Below are 18,175 nucleotides of genomic sequence, written 5' to 3'. Positions count from 1 at the left end.
GGTGAGGCATTGTTGTTTGCAGGAGAGTATTTGATGTCGGAAGTTCCCTTATATTGTGTATACGACTTTGAGAGAGCACTATCATCGTGTTCGGGAGGCGGGAATGTCTACGAGGAACACATCCCTTCATCCTTCTGTCTCCTAGTCACACGCTCGTCCGATTCGTATGTGTTGGAGAACCATATTTAGCGTGGTGCAGGCTGCGCTTCCGTTCACATGGAACTACAGCGTAATTTACATGACGAGCTGTATGCGATGTTGCGCGAGATTGTGCCCTTGGCAATGACCCCAGGAGACGAATGCGAACATTCTGATGCCAATCACCGTAACATCTGTAAAGGACCATTTAGTGAGAAGCAGAAAGTGCGAGACCATGACCACGTAGGTGAAGAATTTCACCAGTCATTGTGTCAGGAATGTAATCTGAAGCTGAGGATACCACGTAAACTGCGGTTCATTGCGCATCACGCCAAGCATTACCTCGGGTTCATAGCAGCTCATCTACACCTGTTTAGGAAGACAGATATCAGAGTGATAGCTTCCAGTTGTCAAAAGATTGAGGCTATGGACATTGATCTGTTCTGCTTCACAGACTCGTTAAGCTTTTTGAATGCTGGTCTCGACACGCTGACGAAAAGGTGAATCTAACTTGAGGTGTCTCCGGCAGTTTTCTTACAGAGGAGGAATACTTAAGGTTGGTTGTACGGAAAGGAGTTTTCTGTCATAACTACATTACCTGTTTCGAACTTTACGATGAGTCCTGTCTGCCATCACGTGGCCAGTCTTGAAACCAACTGAACGGATCAGAAGTGAGCGACGAAGATTATCGCCATGCGCAAAACGTGTTTGATTTTCAGCTGAAGAGCCTGGGCAAGTACTCGGATTTGTACCTTCGGACGCACACACTGTTTTAAACGAAGTACGCTTTTAATGTGTAATCTTTCCTCTATCGTTCAATATAAAGAAAACCATTCTAACCCGTTCCGTTGCCGAAAGAGAAGGTCAGTAAAGTTAGGTGAGAGCAGAAAATTGCCTATGTTTGGTATGGCATAATCCAACCGCTGCAATACTTATTCCAATAATTTTGCGGTTACTGAAAGGCCAAAGTAACCCCATAAATGCTGCTGTAAAAATATGTTGCACTATTTCAGTAGGGTGAACGCAGCGATTTTTTTTTTCTGTGCCCAGGTCTCGCCGTTGAGGCCTTGCACTCCGACTCCACTTTCGAGGGGCACAACATAGCGCGCTTCCCATTTGACAGTGCCTTCGGTCTCCCTGATGTTAGACTGATTCTCGCCGCTGGCACTTATTTGTGGACATGTCCACGTCGGCATTCTTATTTACGTGCAACCCGTTTATAGGGCTTTGCGAGACCAACAGATGGCGTCTGTCAGCAGCGACTGAGAGAGAGAGTGGAGTACTGACTGACGATATGTAGCTGAGTATAGCAACAACTTTTGAAACAGTTTTGTCGATACTGTACAGGATGTGCGCTTCAGAAAAATATGTACTGGGCAGTATTACCAAGTGGCTCGTTGCTGGAGGTGCCGTCTTTATTACAGGCGCAAAAAGAAGTAACGAAACCTGCCCGGCTACATTGCACAGGCAGCGTATGTATCCTCTGAGCCACGACATTATTTGGTCAATTTGACATGATTTGATTAATAAGAGGAAGGTTGCACCGCGCCAGCCCAGGCAAAACTTTGTCGTTAGAATGCGTCCCTCATTCTTTTTTAGTAATACATGTCACAAATAGATATATCACGAGAATTTCCATCGCAGAAAGGCATGGTACCTACGCAATGTAGGCCGACAGATTCTGTTACTTCTTTTTGCGGCTGTAGTGAGTTAGTTAACAAATTAGTAAAATAAAGTAAACCTTGGAGCTGTCAGCAACCCACCATGGGCACTACCTGCTCAATTGCAAGAGCTCTATAGCTATTACATACTCTGAATCAAAATCCTCACAGCAATCGAAACAAAACACAGCTGGGTCCCTCATATTCCCACGGGCACTCAATCAATAGAGCGGGAAAACAATATAGCTCACTACAGATCTATAAAATACGGTGTCAGCAGTTCACACTTAGTGTTCACAACACGGTTGTGAGACCATTCTCACTCAAGAAGACTAACAGCAGACGGATTGTAATAAAGACGGCACCTCCAGCAATCAGCCACTGGTAGCGCTTCCCAGTACAGAATTTAATTTAAAAAATTCACACCTTGTGCAGTATTGACAAAATTGTTTCAAAAGTTGCTGCTATACTCAGCTTCGTATCGTCTGTCAGTACTGCACTCTCAGTCGCTGCTGCATAATAGACAGACGCCATCTGTTGGTCTCGCAACGGCATATAACAGGGTTGCAAGTAAATAAGAATGCCGACATGGACATGTCCACAAAGAAGTGCCAGCGGCGGGAATTAATGCAACGTCAGGGAGACCGAAGGACCTGTGAAATGGGAAACGCGCGACGGCGTGCCACTCGAAAGTGGAGTCGGAGTGCAAGGTCGCATCGGCGAGACCTGGGCACAGAGAAATATTCCCTGCGTAACCGCAAAATTATTAGAATCAGTATTGCAGCGGCTGAGGTATGCCATACCAAACATCGGCAATTTTCTGCTCTCACCTAACTTTAGTGACACTCTTTCCGCAACGAAACCGGCTAGAATGGTTTCCTATATATCGAACGATAGAGGAAAGGTTGCACGTTAAAAGCATGCTTCATTTACAAACATCTGACCTGCCGTCGAGGTGCTATGAGCGCTCAAAAATGTGATTTTTTTGTCATATCTGCTGACTTTGGCATTTTTTCTTCAGCGTTCCTTTAAACTGACACCGTTTTGACTAAGTACAGGTATACTAGAATGCCCAGACTTTACGTGTACTAGCTATGAGGGCTGTGACGCGAATGAGATGGTATCGGTAAGGCTGCGAACTCGCGAGAGAAAATCACGTCGCGAAGACGGTGCCACCTTACCCCCTCTCTATCTGTGGACTGGTTGGTAGTAGGAAGCTCCGGGAACTTGCTTTCATCTTCACTGAAGGTCGTTTTCAACATATATTTTTTTTCACTTAAATCAAAAAATGTCATCGGCGGACCTTGCTCGATTTCAAACGGAATTACCCCCCTGAGATAATTTTTAGCAAAGCATTTGCATTATAGGGCAAGAATTATATGTGGTAGCGGGCTAGTACGGCTTCAAACAATAGCAATTACTTTTCATGTGAAGACACAAGTTGAAAGTCTCTTTGGAAAATTCGATTTTGCAACACACACGCAACCAACATAGGTTTTTTTGTGTTACGAGAGATTTCGTTTATTATATGCGCAAGCATTGCAGAAATCACACGAAACGACTGGTGACTAACCCTTCGCCCGACAACAACACAGCACGGAACAGCAACAGATCAACGAAGAAGTTCAGGAGACAGCTGGACAGCCTGTGCGCATTCAAAAGCCGCGCCACTAATTGTTCCGTCTGGCTGAGCGAGCAGTCATATGTTTGCACAAGATTTCGCTTGACCCGTCGCGCGCCAAAAGAAAACAAAAATAACACAAAAAGAAGACGTTACATCAGCGGTACTGCATTTCCAAGCAAGCGCCAAAATGTTGTGAAGCGGTGACTGCGCGAACCATTTCGCTCGCTGCGCCATCCCTCGACTGTAGACGACGAAGTGCCGGCTATGATGCGCTCGGCATAAAGGGCCGCAAAAAATGCACAGTGGGCGTACCGATCAAGTCCGAATTTTGACTTTTTTCTGTGAATAGTTTAAGAAAGTACCTACAACATATAAAATTCTCGAGGATAGTTTTTGGTGGTGTTTTTTGAGAAAAGGGCTTCCGCAATTCGTCATTTTTTGGTGGTGTGGTGCTACTTAAAAAGGTATCGCTTATGTTCCTGACAGAGTAGAGCAACGAATTATACATCATTCAACAGTTCCATGAATGACAAATTAAACAGCATAAAGGTCAATGTTATCCGTTTTTTACATCGTCCGCAAAGTTGCGGTGAATATGATGCTTTCCGGCGCTTTGAGTCCACTTTGATATTTCTTTGCAGATAAACAAGAACCGACACAGCACTGCCAACGCAGGAGCCTATTGTGGTCTAAGTGGTATCAAGCCAGATCAAGAGATTACTACAATTCGACAAGAAATAGACTTGTAGGGAGCGCTGAAAGGGACTATGAAATGATTGTTTTCTCGCTTTCATCAGAAAGAACAGATTTTTCTGAGCCTAGAACCAAACTTTTACCCTCGTCATCCGAGGAGTATTCTCGGGAGCGAATTTAAACGAAGCGGCGAGGGGAGTACAGCTGGCGCCGCGCTGTGGCAATCTGCATAGCGGAAACACAGCGAGCAACTTGGCGGGCCCACGGTAGAGGTGTGCGCCGAGGGCTATTTTTCCGGCGGCGGCGTAGGGTAGGTTGAAGACCCGGCGGCGGCGGCGACGGCGGCGGCACGCCGATGGCATGCCATCGGCGTGAGTCCACTGCATGCATGTTACGTACGGACATTTCAGGGCGGGTGCATTTTGTTCTTAGTATAACCGACATGAGAATGGCAGCAATTTTTATTGCATCAAGTATATCAGCACGAGGTGAACATATGTTGTGAAAGGAAACTAAAAACACACAAAGGAAAATAAAAGGTAAAGCACGGCTTGTAATAGAGTGCTTGAAAGAGGGCATCGTTTTAGAACTCCAACAAAGCAAAACACACAAAACAAAATTCGTTATAACCTCTGCTCACTCGTCATGCGAATCTTTTTGAGAAAAAATACGAACGCAATAAATGAAGATATGGCAAAAGACACCACGACAAGGTCAACAAATAGCATCCTTACAGACACTGTAGTTATCGTGGATAAATATAAGTTTGTCCAGGGTGAGTGGGTGGAGGTTGGCACGTTTCGCGCGCACTATGAGTCCCGCGATTGAAAACACCCTCTCTGACGGAGTGCTTGTCGCCGGCACACATAAAACCTTCTTGGCGAGGCATGACAGCCATGGCAGCTGCGTTTGTGCTGAACGCCAGAAGTCCAATACGCTCGTTGACCGTCCGCACTTTCCTGCGGGAGTGCTCATGAGCGCGTGGCACTCCGCGTTCACAGATCCGAGCAGCAGGGATTCCCCTGATGAATGCCGCTTCGCAAGCACAGCAAACGTGTCCTCTGTCGAAGAACGCGGTTGACCCCCGTCAGAAGTTCTGATGTCGCTCTCTTTAACGAATCTGAGCACTTGCGCTGCTAAGAAATCTACCTTGCTCAGTCCCTTTGTTGTCAGGTATTCATCTACCACTTTCAGGTTCTGGAAGCGGGGATCCAGAAGGGAAGCGGTGACTGTGCTTTCAGTTACTGGAAAGCGGTAGTCGAATTTCGCGAGCATCGCCTGCTTCATCTGACGCACAGAAGTGCTGTCATCAGCCTTATCTTCCAGGCAGCTCTTCAGCTCACTTCTTATTACAAGTAGCGTGTTGTACGTGCAGTCACGCTGCATTGAAAACAGCTCGACAGCCTTCCGGAATTGCTTTAGGAATTCTACAAGTTCCCCAACTAGGCTCCATTCTTCTGGCCCTAATTGCATTGGCTCCCCTAGTGTAGCCAGCAGCTTCCTTAGCGATGCTTTGTTAACGATCAGGCTTTCCAACATGGCCAAGATGCTATGCCACCTTGTTGGCGTGTCGCTTTTGACGGTGGTAAACTTTGACGGCACTCCGCTGGATGAGTAGCTGTGCTCATCACTTTCATCACATAGTAGAGCGGGGTCAGCCTCGTCGTCGTCAATGGCGTCTCCAACATCACAAAGGGATAGAAGGGAGGTGCGAATGTCTGCCTCGACGATTTCCTCCAGTTGGCCAGCCTTGTAATGCACGCGTTTGACGATTGCCCTGCAGCTCCGAAGGAGGTCAGATAATTCTGGCACTTTCTGGATGCCGTCAACGAGTACTAAGTTATGGAGCCCATGCCCTGCGCATAAGTGATGTTCTGTGTCTGCCAAAGACGCAGCACGCTTCATATTTGACCCGGCATCCGTCACAGCAGTGATCGTCTTCGTCGTCATGCCGAACTCTTCCGTGCACTTGCAATATTCGCCCCAAATGGCAACAGCGGTGTGCCTCTCTACCATATTCCTTGTTGAGAGGGTCATGCTCCGAAGTTCGAAGCTTTCTGGAAGAAAAACGCTGAAGTAATGTGTATAGCCTTGTGATATTGACACTCGTGTATAGTCCTTTGATGAATAAAAACACATATATTAAGGCAGACCGAATCGTGGGCTAGTGCAACAGCGTGTCCTAACACATCACTGAACAAAAAGCACGTAATGGTTTTGCTTTAGCGGGAAGAAATACAAACGCCACGCGAGTTACTACAACCAGTAATTTAGGAACCTATTTTATTTATACCAACCATCAATGAAGTGACACGTGAAGGTTATGTAGCTTCTGCGCCTGTGGTTGTCCATCCACATGTCGTACGTCACCGCAAGGAATCGCGGGCCTTCCTGGATGACCCGCTTTACGTGGTCGTGCATAGCGTTGTATACATCATTAAGTGCACCGCGGGAGAGCGTTGTCCTGTCAGGGAGGTCTTCGTCAGACTTAATTACCTTGTACTTCAGCAAGAAGTCCTGTAAAATTTATTCATGTGTTGGGATATTACGACCGATCGTCGAGTCCGAAGAACAATTACTCACTCGAAGGCCTTCTCCATTAACTATGCTGAACGGTAGGAGGTCCCTTGCAACCCAGAGTACAAAGTCTCTAGCTAGTTGCTTCTTTACCATGGAGTCGTTTGTGTGTTTCCTTTTGGCTGTACTGAAGTAGTTCTTCAGCCCTTCGCTGTCTCCGGTGCCTTCCCTGACACCTTGTGTACGTCCGCTAAGTGACGTTGAAGGTTCGTCGTGCTTACAGAGCTCGAGTAACGCTTGATGTCGCATCTATACGAGAGACACTAGTTCAGCAAATAGAGTATATACAAGATGGCTTTCCCCGTCTCTAGAGTGATTCCAGATTACAGCACCTAACTTTATTAAAACTAACTTTTCTTTGAGACTAACCTTTCAAAGGGAAGCGTGGAGTCCTCACTGAGAGCTTTTTCTAAGCAGAGCTTACAGAAATTGTCCGAACCAACAGTTCTCCTTTTCTGACCATCGTCATGCACCAGCGTTCCGAAATAGGACCACACGTAACTTGAACGTGATGCTGAACGCAGCGGAGTGATCTTGAAAAAGGACACTTTCTGCTTAAATGTACCGTGGTTACTCTCGTCTGCCATTGCACTAACTGCGAATGCGAGAGCTTCTTCCAAAGTCGCGTTCCATTCACTGAAGACGCACGTAGGAAGAAGGGATGTAACGGTCAGTCTGGGATGCGCGCGCGCGACCCAGGCGAGGGCAAACGATGAAAGTTATAAAATAAAGCAGGAGATGTCGCTCAACTCTCATCTCTGGCAGAGCGCGGCTCGCGGTTCTGATCGCTGGTAGGGAGCCTCGATGGGTTGCTGCGGCCTCTCCGCACATGGAGGATCCCTAATTACACTATGAAAGGTTGTTGTCATTGGATGGTTGTTCGTATAGGCCCGGAGACACTTGAGGCGCATTTTATGTGTCAAGGCATGGATGTCTGTCACGCCGTGTGGGCCGTACGGAAAGAACGTGCACATTATGAAGCATGAAGTGACGTTTATCGTGCGGGTACACAGTCATTCATTGCACGAATAGTATGCCCTGTCCACAGTTCCAAAGTGCGAAAAAAAATGGGAAAAAGAATGATCCATTGTGGGCTGGTAGGAGGGACATGTGTAATCACATGAAATGGCCGGCAGAAATATTGCAGCCATGACGAGACGAGACCCTGAGACTGGGCAGGAAAGGTCTTTTCTCTTCAGGCTCAGAGATTCGTCATGAATGTTAAATTTCACAACCTCGCCTGTTTCCTTTCTGATTTTTAAAAAACTGCAGGTTTATTGTACCTTATTCCCGAGAGAAAATGACAGTGATGGCAATGGGGGAACATATATCTCACGCGTGGCATGTCTGAAATCGCAGCATTCTAAACATTCACGGAGGGGGGGCGGTGATATGGTGGAAGCTTAATCTAAGTTTTAATGTTTTTTAGGTTTACGGTTCAATAACTGACTTCGTTCCATCTCCTTTAGAGAAACGGCAGATATTATGCATATACGGACACTGATCAATCCTATGGTGCTGCTGGATGACCGAGTACATAGCCTGCAGGAACTGGTAACAAGCTGCTCAGCCGTTCTCCTTTCAAAGACTACCTGGGAACGGAACTCTGAAGCATTTAACGATGAAAGATGTAAAGCTGAAAGAAGATCCCTCCTATGTTGTTCCAGCCTCAGAACATCAGTTCTCCATGTTCTGAAGCATTTGCATTCAAACCCCAATCACTGATCAAATTCTTGCAACGGAAAACACCATGACGGAAGCCACGGCCATGCATCGTAAGATGAAAAAAAGGAAATAAAGGAAAAGAGAACTTTGTTTTTTCAAGAAAGACGCATCAGAATGGGCACAACACACAGCCGCGCCGCTTTTTCATCTTCAGCGGCGGCGGCGCGCCGACAGTTTGGGCCCGGCGGCGACGGCGAGGTGCAAACCACCGGCGGCGGCGCTTCGGCGCGGCGGCGCACACCTCTAGCCCACGGCAGGATCCGCGACACGTCATCGTGACGTGCCGTGGTCCCTCCAGGAACTTGGCCTTCGGGAGAGGAAAATCAGTTGCGCTGCGCATGCGCTAGAAGTGATGTCACGTGTCTCTCTTTGCCGCCGCCGTGACTTGGCCTTCGGGAGAGGAAAATGAGTTGCGCTGCGCATGCGCTAGAAGTGATGTCACGTGTCTTTCTTTGCCGCCGCCTTGCCGTCGGCTCGCTTCGCGTACGCATGCGCTAGCAGACTGGTTTGTTTGCTTGAGTTGAGCATGGCTTGAGGATGAGATTTGTGGTAGTGCTGAAGCAGCTTTGCCAAATATTCCGTTCAAGTTCCTCGCTGGATGTCCGGCTCGTCCGTCGATGTTCAACAGGTGAGGGAACGTTTCAGCAACGCCTGCGAGTTTCGTGATCGCGGTTCAAAAGGTGAAGGCGTCTGTAAAAAAATGTAAAATGGGCCACTCTGTTACTACAGATGCAACAAGTGCCAGTCCACTTTTTCTCAGCTGCACCCTCTCAGTTCAGGCAGCAGCAGTACAAGGTGTATGTACATAACTTCCAAGTGAATTAAGACGCACGAGTGCAATTCTGAAGCTGGTAAGTACGTCTCATACTACACACCATTCGCGTTCAACGCTCTTATTTTGCATGTGTTGTAGCAAATGATTCAGTGGCATAAACCGGCAGACTGGCGCGTAATGTACACCCATAGTGCCAAGTTGGACTAATTCTGGTGACGTGTTCGTAAAATCTCTATAATCGGACTGTATAATTGTCACCTGTTCTATATTAACACCGAAGTCGGTATATGAGTAAGAAATATCGTGGTTTCGGCAATTATCAGTAATCTTTCGTTGTGCTTAATGATTCCTATTATTTTGTATTTGTGTTTTTACTCAGATTTATCATACTGTATTCTTAACTGGAACAACAAAATTACGAAACACATGAGGATTGTGTTGACACTGAGGACATTGCTTATTTTTACTTATTTCAGATTTTCAGGCATGCAGAGAAGAAATGCAGGGTGCAGCCAAGAGTCATTTTACTAAAGGCACAGGGGTAGAAAGATTGAAAGATGGAGGTTTAAAGTGGTTATTATACAGGGTTTCCACGCTAAGTGTGAACAGATTTTTTAAAAATATATCAATCACTTTTTCCGAGATGAAATCAATTGCAATATAGCATATGCTGAAGGGCACTCCCTAGGGGGGCATTAACAGACTCCTAAGGCAATGTCTTAATTAACTTTCAATAATTAACTTTTTAATTATAAAAGCTACGAAGTTGCTCCAATGAGAACATCTGATCTCTTCGGCCCCCAGATACCAAAACCGTTTTCAGAACAAAAATCCGTTCGGTAGATCGTCCGCAAAAAATTCGTGAAGGAACGCCATTTTTTTCTTTATTTGGTTTATTGCGCATCTTCGAAGAAGTGGCTTTCCTTTACCCCCAGTGTGAGAGAGTGAAAGAGCACAGTGCCGCCTCATGCGTCGAAGATTAGCTTTAACTTGCGGAAACAAAACAAAAACACAAATCTATCGGGTGACTCTATCGCGACTGCCCTTATCTTGGGCTGCATTTTCTGTTTTTTTTAATCTTTTTCCAGGACGCAAGAGGCGATAGTGTGCTCTTTCATCCTCTCGTATTGGGGGCGAAGGAAAGACGCGTCTCTAGAGATACGCAATGAATAAAATAAAGAAAAAAAATGGCGTTCCTTTACGAACTTTTTGCGGACGATCTATCGAACGGATTTTTGTTCTGAAATCGGCTTTGGTATCTGGTGACCGAAGAGATCAGATGTTCTCATTGGAGCAACTTCGTAGCTTTTATAATTCAAAAGTTAATTATTGAAAGTTAATTAAGAGATTGCCTTAGGAGTCTGTTAATGCCCCCCTAGGGAGTGCCCTTCAGCATATGGTATATTGCAATAGATTTCATCTCGGAAAAAGTGATTGATATATTTTTAAAAATCTGTTCACACTTATCGTGGACACCCTGTATTTGTAACTGATCAGGTGCTCTTATAGAGAGGACACATCAAAGGAGAAGGTCCATCAAATCACAAGGCTCCGTCAGGCGTGGGGACACCTGCCTTGCTGATATGTCTGCAATGTTCCAAACTGGCAAGGTCTCGTTTGTCTTCCAAGCTTCCTATTATGCACATGAATTTGGGGCTGTCCCACACCCCACTGACAAAAACAGAGGAAGATGCAATAGAGGCGGCCCGTGCAGGCACTTGAAAACACTACGTTGTACTGGAATGTCCTTTTTTTACCTTCAAGAAACTATTTGTTTATATTAGGGAAACTACGTGACGGCATTGCACTCTGCGTACTATGCTGCTCAGAATTCGGGGTGTGCTGGATGTGCCATCCAAAGGATCCAATTCACCTCACTACAATGCAGTATACTTGTACACCACAATGAGGGACTAATATATGTTACGGTGAGAGGAAACACGACGACGATCAAAACAGTGTTGCCCTGTTGGTCAGTTCTAACAGAGCCCAAACAAACAGTCCAGTGCTTTCCCTCACACACAAAGGCAAGAAGGATGATCCTACTGTCTTTCAACGAGGAAATACTGACTTGTTGCAAGATGAGGATTTCTTGCTAGTTCTCATGACAGGCATGCAAAAACAGCTGTTAAGGCATTTGGGCACCAACACAAGTGTGATGAACATAGGAGGAGCAGGAAAGCTAGCCGGTGTTGACTTGATGTTAATGCCGAAGTGTACACTTTCTTTTTACCCTGTCTCTCTTGCACTTTGTGTATTAAATCTTCATTGCTGGTTCGTGCGTCTATGTGTTCGTCTCGTCCCGTGTTCGTCTCGTCCCGTGTTCGTCCTGCGTTTTCCCTCAAACTCAAGGCAATGTTAACATCAAAAGAAAAGTGTGCATAGTTCTACACAAAGCACCACGATGGGTCATTCTATATGTGATAGTTGTGTACTGCCACGTCATACATTTTGGGTAATGGTTCAGGTGAAACGCTTTACAGCAATGCATGCTCTCCTGCATTGACTTTTCAACTGAAGACAATATGCCCCATTTTGAGCTTGGTCTGGGGTATATTACAGCAGGTAAATACACTTAAGTGTGGTGATATACATACACATAATTGGCAATTTGTATATCCTATAAAGTGCTCTGACCTGAGAAATCTTGTAGAAAAGATTGTGTTAATATTCTGCCAATAAGAAGCGGAATAAACTTGCCACTCACTGCACTAGGCAGTTCGTTTTATTATGTGTGTTTATATCTCTCCTGTACTGAGTACTCTCTTGCAATATAACGAGACAACTGCCTCTGACTGATGGTATTGTTTTCTGCAGCTGCAGCAGATGCTTTTTACCATGAAAATACTAACATCAGTTGGCATTGCACGCATAAAGTCTTGGTGAGCTCAAAGCCGCTGTGTGTATTCTTGTGAATGATTTATCTAAGGAAATGTACACCCTTCCAACAACCATGAGCAAACTCTTCATGACTATATATAATGCATAATTATTTATCATTATTTATTTATCGTTATCATCAAAAATATGGTGGCCAGGGGTACATGACTCTCATCAACATCCTGATAATGTAATTTGCATACAATGCTCAGTCATTTTAAAATTTTTCATGCACATCAGTACGCCTTGTATATTCAAGTTGGCTTCTATCTTGTCTCATGCTAGTGTTCGCTATCCGTGCGGTAGCCAGAAAATATTATGGGGGGTTCTATGGGGACCTCCCAGATGCACTACCAAAGGTACGATCTTGGGGGTTTGAACCCCCCCTGGCTATGCCCCTGTTGGCTATGCTATGCTAAACCTGCTGTGACACTACTGAACAAAAATGCCAAACAACTCCGCTTTGTCTCAACAAAGATGCAAGGGGTTAGAACGGGTGCAGCTATGTGAAAGCCAACCACTGCAGAAATGCAAATACTTAAATACTTAAATAATAAATAAGAACAACAGTTCTGGAACCTGATGTTTGAACAGCTACTGGGAATTCAGAAGATCATACTATATGCGTGAAAATATAACTAGCACAGTCACATATGTTTGTATGTTCATGCGTCTTGCCTCAGCCACTGAGTTCCAATGTATGCTTGATTGCATTTATTTAGCATTTGTTACAAGAGAGGCAAAAGTCCTCAAGATATTGCAAACCTATATTGTAAATCCACTCAGTATTGGCCAGTTAGATCACACAACTTGGTTGATTCATTTTATCAAGCTTTGTTTCACACCTCAAGGGAACGTAGCTCTTGGGTAACCTCAGTGAGCCAAACACGCAGTCCAGGTCCAGTTTTGGATATTTTTACTGGTCTCGTTAGCAATACATCGTTCCAAAATACCACAAATTCCAGCTGAACGCCATATCAATGAGCCTGTTGCCTTGCACCTCATCGGAGCGGCCCCCTGCTGGCTAGCAGGAAGATATCGAATAAGAAACAGGTGACTGGCCTCTCAGTGTGTGTGGCCACTCCTGTTTGCTGCTAGGGTGCCACTCCCATGAATCCCATGAAGAAATGCAACACCCCAGTGCTCCATAAACTTTTGTCCCAATCTGTTCGAATACTGATGCACAGATGGTGTGACGAAAGCCATAGCAGCAGGGCAGTTTTCAGAAGCAGCTTTTCAACCAGATTCCAAGAGTGTGCCAAGCAGCAGGAAATACACCCAGCCAGAAGATATCTGTTCAATTCATGCTTCAGGACCTTCACATCTACATCATTTACTCATGAATGCAGCACTGTCATGGGACAACACATGACAGTCCACTAATGCTTTGAACATGAATTGAGCTTTACCCTCTGGTTGGGCGTGAAACAATGAATCTTTCAACAGCTCATGACACATTTGGGGGTCATGACCCACCGTGCTCTACGCATTTGTTCCAACAATAATCTTGCATCCTTCAAAAACGCAAACGAACAGGACTTACACGTAGGGTGACATGTAATTATGTTTGCATGTCTCTGCTGTGCAATATAGCTATGCTATGCTATGTGCTTTGCTATTTGTTTCTTATACTTGTCATGTGAGTAGTAGGGAGCTATTACGCACAACGACGTCCTTTTTCTAATCCAAGATGGCGTATTCTAGTCCAATTCTAAGCCAAAATACAGTTCTAAGCCAACACAATCCACTTGTAATTCAACACAAGCCAAATCCAAAGCCATCTGATTGGCCGCCATTAGCTCCGCCCACTTCACGTTGATTGGCCCATGCTAAGCCTACTGATCTTTCATTGGCTGACCGTAGCTCCGCTCCTTTATACTAATTAGTTGGCTTGGCTCCGCAGAGTTCACGCTGAATGGCCCGTGCTAAGCCTACTGATCATTGATTGGTTGACTGTAGCTCCGCCCCTTTATGCTAATTACTCGGCTCCGCTGATTGGTCCATTCGAAGCCTACTCATCACTCTCCACATTTTCCAGACTTTCTAAGCCCTCTGATTGGCCGTCCCCAATTTAAGCCTACCGATTGGCCCGTTTTAAGCGCACTGACTAAGCCCGCTGAACATCTCGTTCAGTAGGCTTAGCGTGGACCAATCAGGGTGGACGATCTAAGGCACTGTCTGCCTTGGATCTAAGGCAGTGTCTGCCTTAGATCGTAACTTCCGGGCCGTCTTCATTCCTTCATCTGTTATCACATTATCTCATCTCATCCTGGCTACAGTCGTGACGCAGCCCACATCCGTGAGGCCAACAACGGCAAGCCGGCTTACCACCACCACCACCGCTGAACATAGCCTTCGTTAGCGCCCGCCAGATGGCAGCGACCCCACTGCGGCTTTATCTCAGGTGTTCAAACTTACCTTGTGGTGTGCAACTTTCCGCCCACTTCATGCTGATTGGTCCATGCTAGGCCTACTGATTCAGACGTCTAAGCCAAAGCCTACTGATCACCCTCCCAATGTAAGCCTGCCGATTTCTTAAAAATATATCAATCACTTTTTCCACTTCTTTGACGATGCGCAATAAAGAAAAAAATGGTGTTCCTTCACGAATTTTTTGCGGACGATCTACTGAACGGATTTTTGTTCTGAAAACGGTTTTGGTATCTGGTGACCGAAGAGAGCAGATGTTCTCATTGGAGCAAATCGTAACTTTTATAATTAAAAAGTTAATTATTGAAAGGTAATTAAGGCATTGCCTTAGGAGTCTGTTAATGCCCCCCTAGGGAGTGCCCTTCAGCATATGCTATATTGCAATTGATTTCATCTCGGAAAAAGTGATTGATATATTTTTAAAAAATCTGTTCACACTTAGCGTAGACACCCTGTATAACCCTCCGGTTGGGGCCATCTGTTTTACATCAATGGTCGCTTGTTTCTGCAATGTTGCAAGTCCGAGAAATTGGGTCACCTTGAAGATGTGTTCGAGCCATCTGTTTTATATCAAAACGCGCTTTATGGCCAAACTCTGCGGCGGATCCTAGCGAAAAAAAATGTTGCGTCAAGGTGATGTAACGAGAAATTGGGTCACCTCATAAATCATGTTTTCCGAGGCCGCGCGTATTAAAACCAGCGATCACACAACGCTATGCGACCATACCATAGCTTGTTTCGGCTTGCTGAAACAAGTTCTGGCATTTAGTACTGTGCATTGTGGTGAGGCCTGGGACACGTCGCGGTAAATGACGCGTATAATGGTGCCGATTTGTAGGAAACACTGAAGAGATTCAAGGATTATTCTCCGACATTTGTTTCGACATCCTCCTTTAGGACTTCATTGAGATTACGCACAAATATCACGTAATCTCAATGAAGTCCTAAAGACGTCGGAATACGAAGACATTGTACCTGTAGATATATTTCAAGGTCTCCTTCTGCTGTGCGTGGTGGTCAATCGGCGGAATCAACGTTGTTGTTGTATGATTTACGAAGCGAGCGGCTAGTTTATATTTCCAAGGATTTAGTGAAACAGCACAGGCAAATAAACGTTTATTTGCATACAAAAGTCTATGGATGATCTAAATCTACGTAAACAATGAAGATTTCGCGCTGTCACTACATATCTCCTCAATGTGGGCAATACGCTGCGTAGTTCGCGTTCGCGAGTTGGATTTGCTTTATATCATAAAAAATATAGTGGTTGCTTCATTCCCGCATTTATTTCATGCGAACTTTATGTCAAATAAAAAGGCATACTCTTCCCACCAATAATCTCGCTGCTAAATATCAATAAAGATTATGAAGAAATTGTTTACAGTAAACATGGTATTCACAACACTTTAGCGAGGACGTCTTCTAACATGGAGACAACACGTTCCTTTCCCTCGACGACGGTAATGTCCAAGCTCGTGTGGTTCTTTTTCCAGTAGTCACGCACCACGGGGGTGGAAAACCCGGCATTTATGATTGTCTCGCTGATGGGTTCTCCGTTCCTATATCGCTCCAACAGTTCCAACTTGTATCTCACAAACTATCTGATTTTATGAGTACTCCGCACGGGAATAGCTCTCAAAATGTCGCTAAAATCACTCTCTTCTCCGTGTCCATTTAAAAAGTTGTTTAGACGTTGTAAATCTGCCAGCATGCGTTTGCATACGAACTGATCCATCTCACACGACACAGTGGGTCTTCGCACTTTTGCGGTTGTCAAGTCGATGCTCATCACTTTTCTTATGTCAGAGTTTCCTACAAATCGGCACCATTATACGCGCCATTTACTGCGACGTGTCCCAGGCCTCACCACAACGCGCAGTACTAAATGCCAGAACGAAACAAGCTATGGTATTACGGCATGCACGCGCCGTGATGTGTGAAGCGGTGTTCTTCTTTTCATAATGCTCTCACTTGTTTGATCGCGCAGAACATTTGGGATATGATATAAAATTGCTTTAAGAAAGCGTGGTAACCTCTCCACAAACTATACTCGCTTAGACGATTATACTGGCTTAGGTGACATGACTTCTCAGTTTCTACGCACACCGAATGAACTGAAAATGAGAACAACTGTTATCTCCTCAACTTGAAGATAATATAGTGAGACGTACTTTCCTCGTCGTGCGTTTGACCCACAGCCGACCGTCGGACGGAACTCAAATGCGCCCTTGGAGGGTGGTGCGATTTTGTTTACACAATCACGCCCGTGATGCGCGCCCGTTAGCCGCGAAGTACATTTGGAAACTGCATAAGCGAACCCTTTCTTAGAGAAAGCTTGTTTTGGCAATGAGCAGGTGGTCGCATAGCGTTGTGTGATCGCTGGTTTTAATACGCGCGGCCTCGGAAAACATGATTTATGAGGTGACCCAGTTTCTCAGAGAAAGCCTATTTACATCACCTTGAGGCAACATTTTTTTTCGCTAGGGTCCGCGGCAGAGTTTGGCCATCAACCGCGTTTTGATATAAAACAGATGGCTCGAACACATCTTCAAGGTGACCCAATTTCTCGGACTTGCAACCTTGCAGAAACGAGCGACCATTGATGTAAAACAGATGGCCCCAACTGGAGGGTTATATTACGCGCCTGTGTTTCGGCTATCTAGTTCCTGGAAGGTGCGCGCGGCATTTTGGCGTGTCGGCGCATGTTGAGCCTGTGTGCGCGGGCAGGCTAAAATCGTGTGAGCTGTCCACGCGCCCGGAGTAGTGCCCTGCTGTGCCGCGTCGCGCGACAAGAATCTACGTGCGTCATACGGATGTGATGAGGTGAGCCCATTTTCTTGATGAACTTGTTCATAGTGCGAGGATCTTAAAGGGAGTATGAAATTTCCCGAACCCCCATACTTTTTTTCTATGGAAACTGTTCTTCCCGCAGAGAAACTAATATGCCACAAATTTTTCCGGACGAAATCGCTCCACTCTGCGAGGAGCGCGCGCTGGAAATGTCTCTTCCACGTTCCTCCTCTCCCGCGCATATTTCCCTGCCGATGGTGTAACTGTACGGACCGCTCTTCGGTTCCCCGTTACGTCACCGGTGTTGCACAATGGCAAGTAATGCCGCGAGCTCGCGCTGTGGCTGCCGCCGCTGCCGAAATCTGCCGATCGCGCGAAAGCTGCTGTCATGGAGATTTCCACTCCCGATGAACGCATACGCGGGATCCTACGGCGCATGCTCCTGGCGGGATTCCTCGGCTCGGCAACACGTCACGATGACGTGTTGCTGAGCCGGCCGCGGTCGCGTCAAGTTACCGGTTGTGTCTCCGCTCGGCAGCTCGTCACGGCGCGGCGCCAGCTGTCCTCCCTTCGCCGCTCCGTTTAAATTCGCTCCCGAGAAATCCGCTCGCGCGACGAAAGTAAAATTTCGGTTCTAGACTCAGAAAAATGTCTTCGAACGAAACGAAGAAAAAAATCGTTTCATAGTCCCTTTAATATTAGTGCTTCCAGTATAGAGAAGGAACGCGGAGGCGCGACTGCACGGAATGTTCGGGGAGAGAGCAATCTGAAATTGTGTTCCTTCATACTCAGCTTGGGTTGAGTACGGGCGTGCATAGCACCAACCAATTTCGGTTTAATAAGCGTTGGATCCTCACCACATAGCATCACTATGCTTTTGTC

At 45.9% G+C, this 18,175-nt stretch overlaps 1 protein-coding gene and 1 long non-coding RNA gene across 2 annotated transcripts; one reads left to right on the top strand and one right to left on the bottom strand.

Moving 5' to 3' along the window:
* Positions 1-4,830: 4,830 nt before the first annotated feature.
* Positions 4,831-7,280, bottom strand: LOC135369371 (zinc finger BED domain-containing protein 4-like). Its single transcript, XM_064602965.1, has 4 exons — positions 7,063-7,280; positions 6,700-6,883; positions 6,414-6,633; positions 4,831-6,173 (listed from the first exon to the last, which is right to left on the bottom strand). The coding sequence occupies exons 1-4, from the start codon at positions 7,278-7,280 to the stop codon at positions 4,831-4,833; spliced, it is 1,965 nt and encodes a 654-aa protein (XP_064459035.1).
* Positions 7,281-8,955: 1,675 nt separating this feature from the next.
* Positions 8,956-9,774, top strand: LOC135369300 (uncharacterized). The gene is made up of 3 exons (XR_010415058.1): positions 8,956-9,046; positions 9,148-9,269; positions 9,670-9,774. It is a non-coding gene; the product is annotated as an uncharacterized LOC135369300 (long non-coding RNA).
* The last annotated feature ends 8,401 nt before the right edge of the window (positions 9,775-18,175 follow it).

Source organism: Ornithodoros turicata, chromosome 9, assembly GCF_037126465.1.
Source record: "Ornithodoros turicata isolate Travis chromosome 9, ASM3712646v1, whole genome shotgun sequence".
NCBI lineage: Eukaryota > Metazoa > Arthropoda > Arachnida > Ixodida > Argasidae > Ornithodoros > Ornithodoros turicata.
Note: the sequence above shows the minus strand (reverse complement) of the source record. Positions and strands in the feature narration are given on the sequence as shown.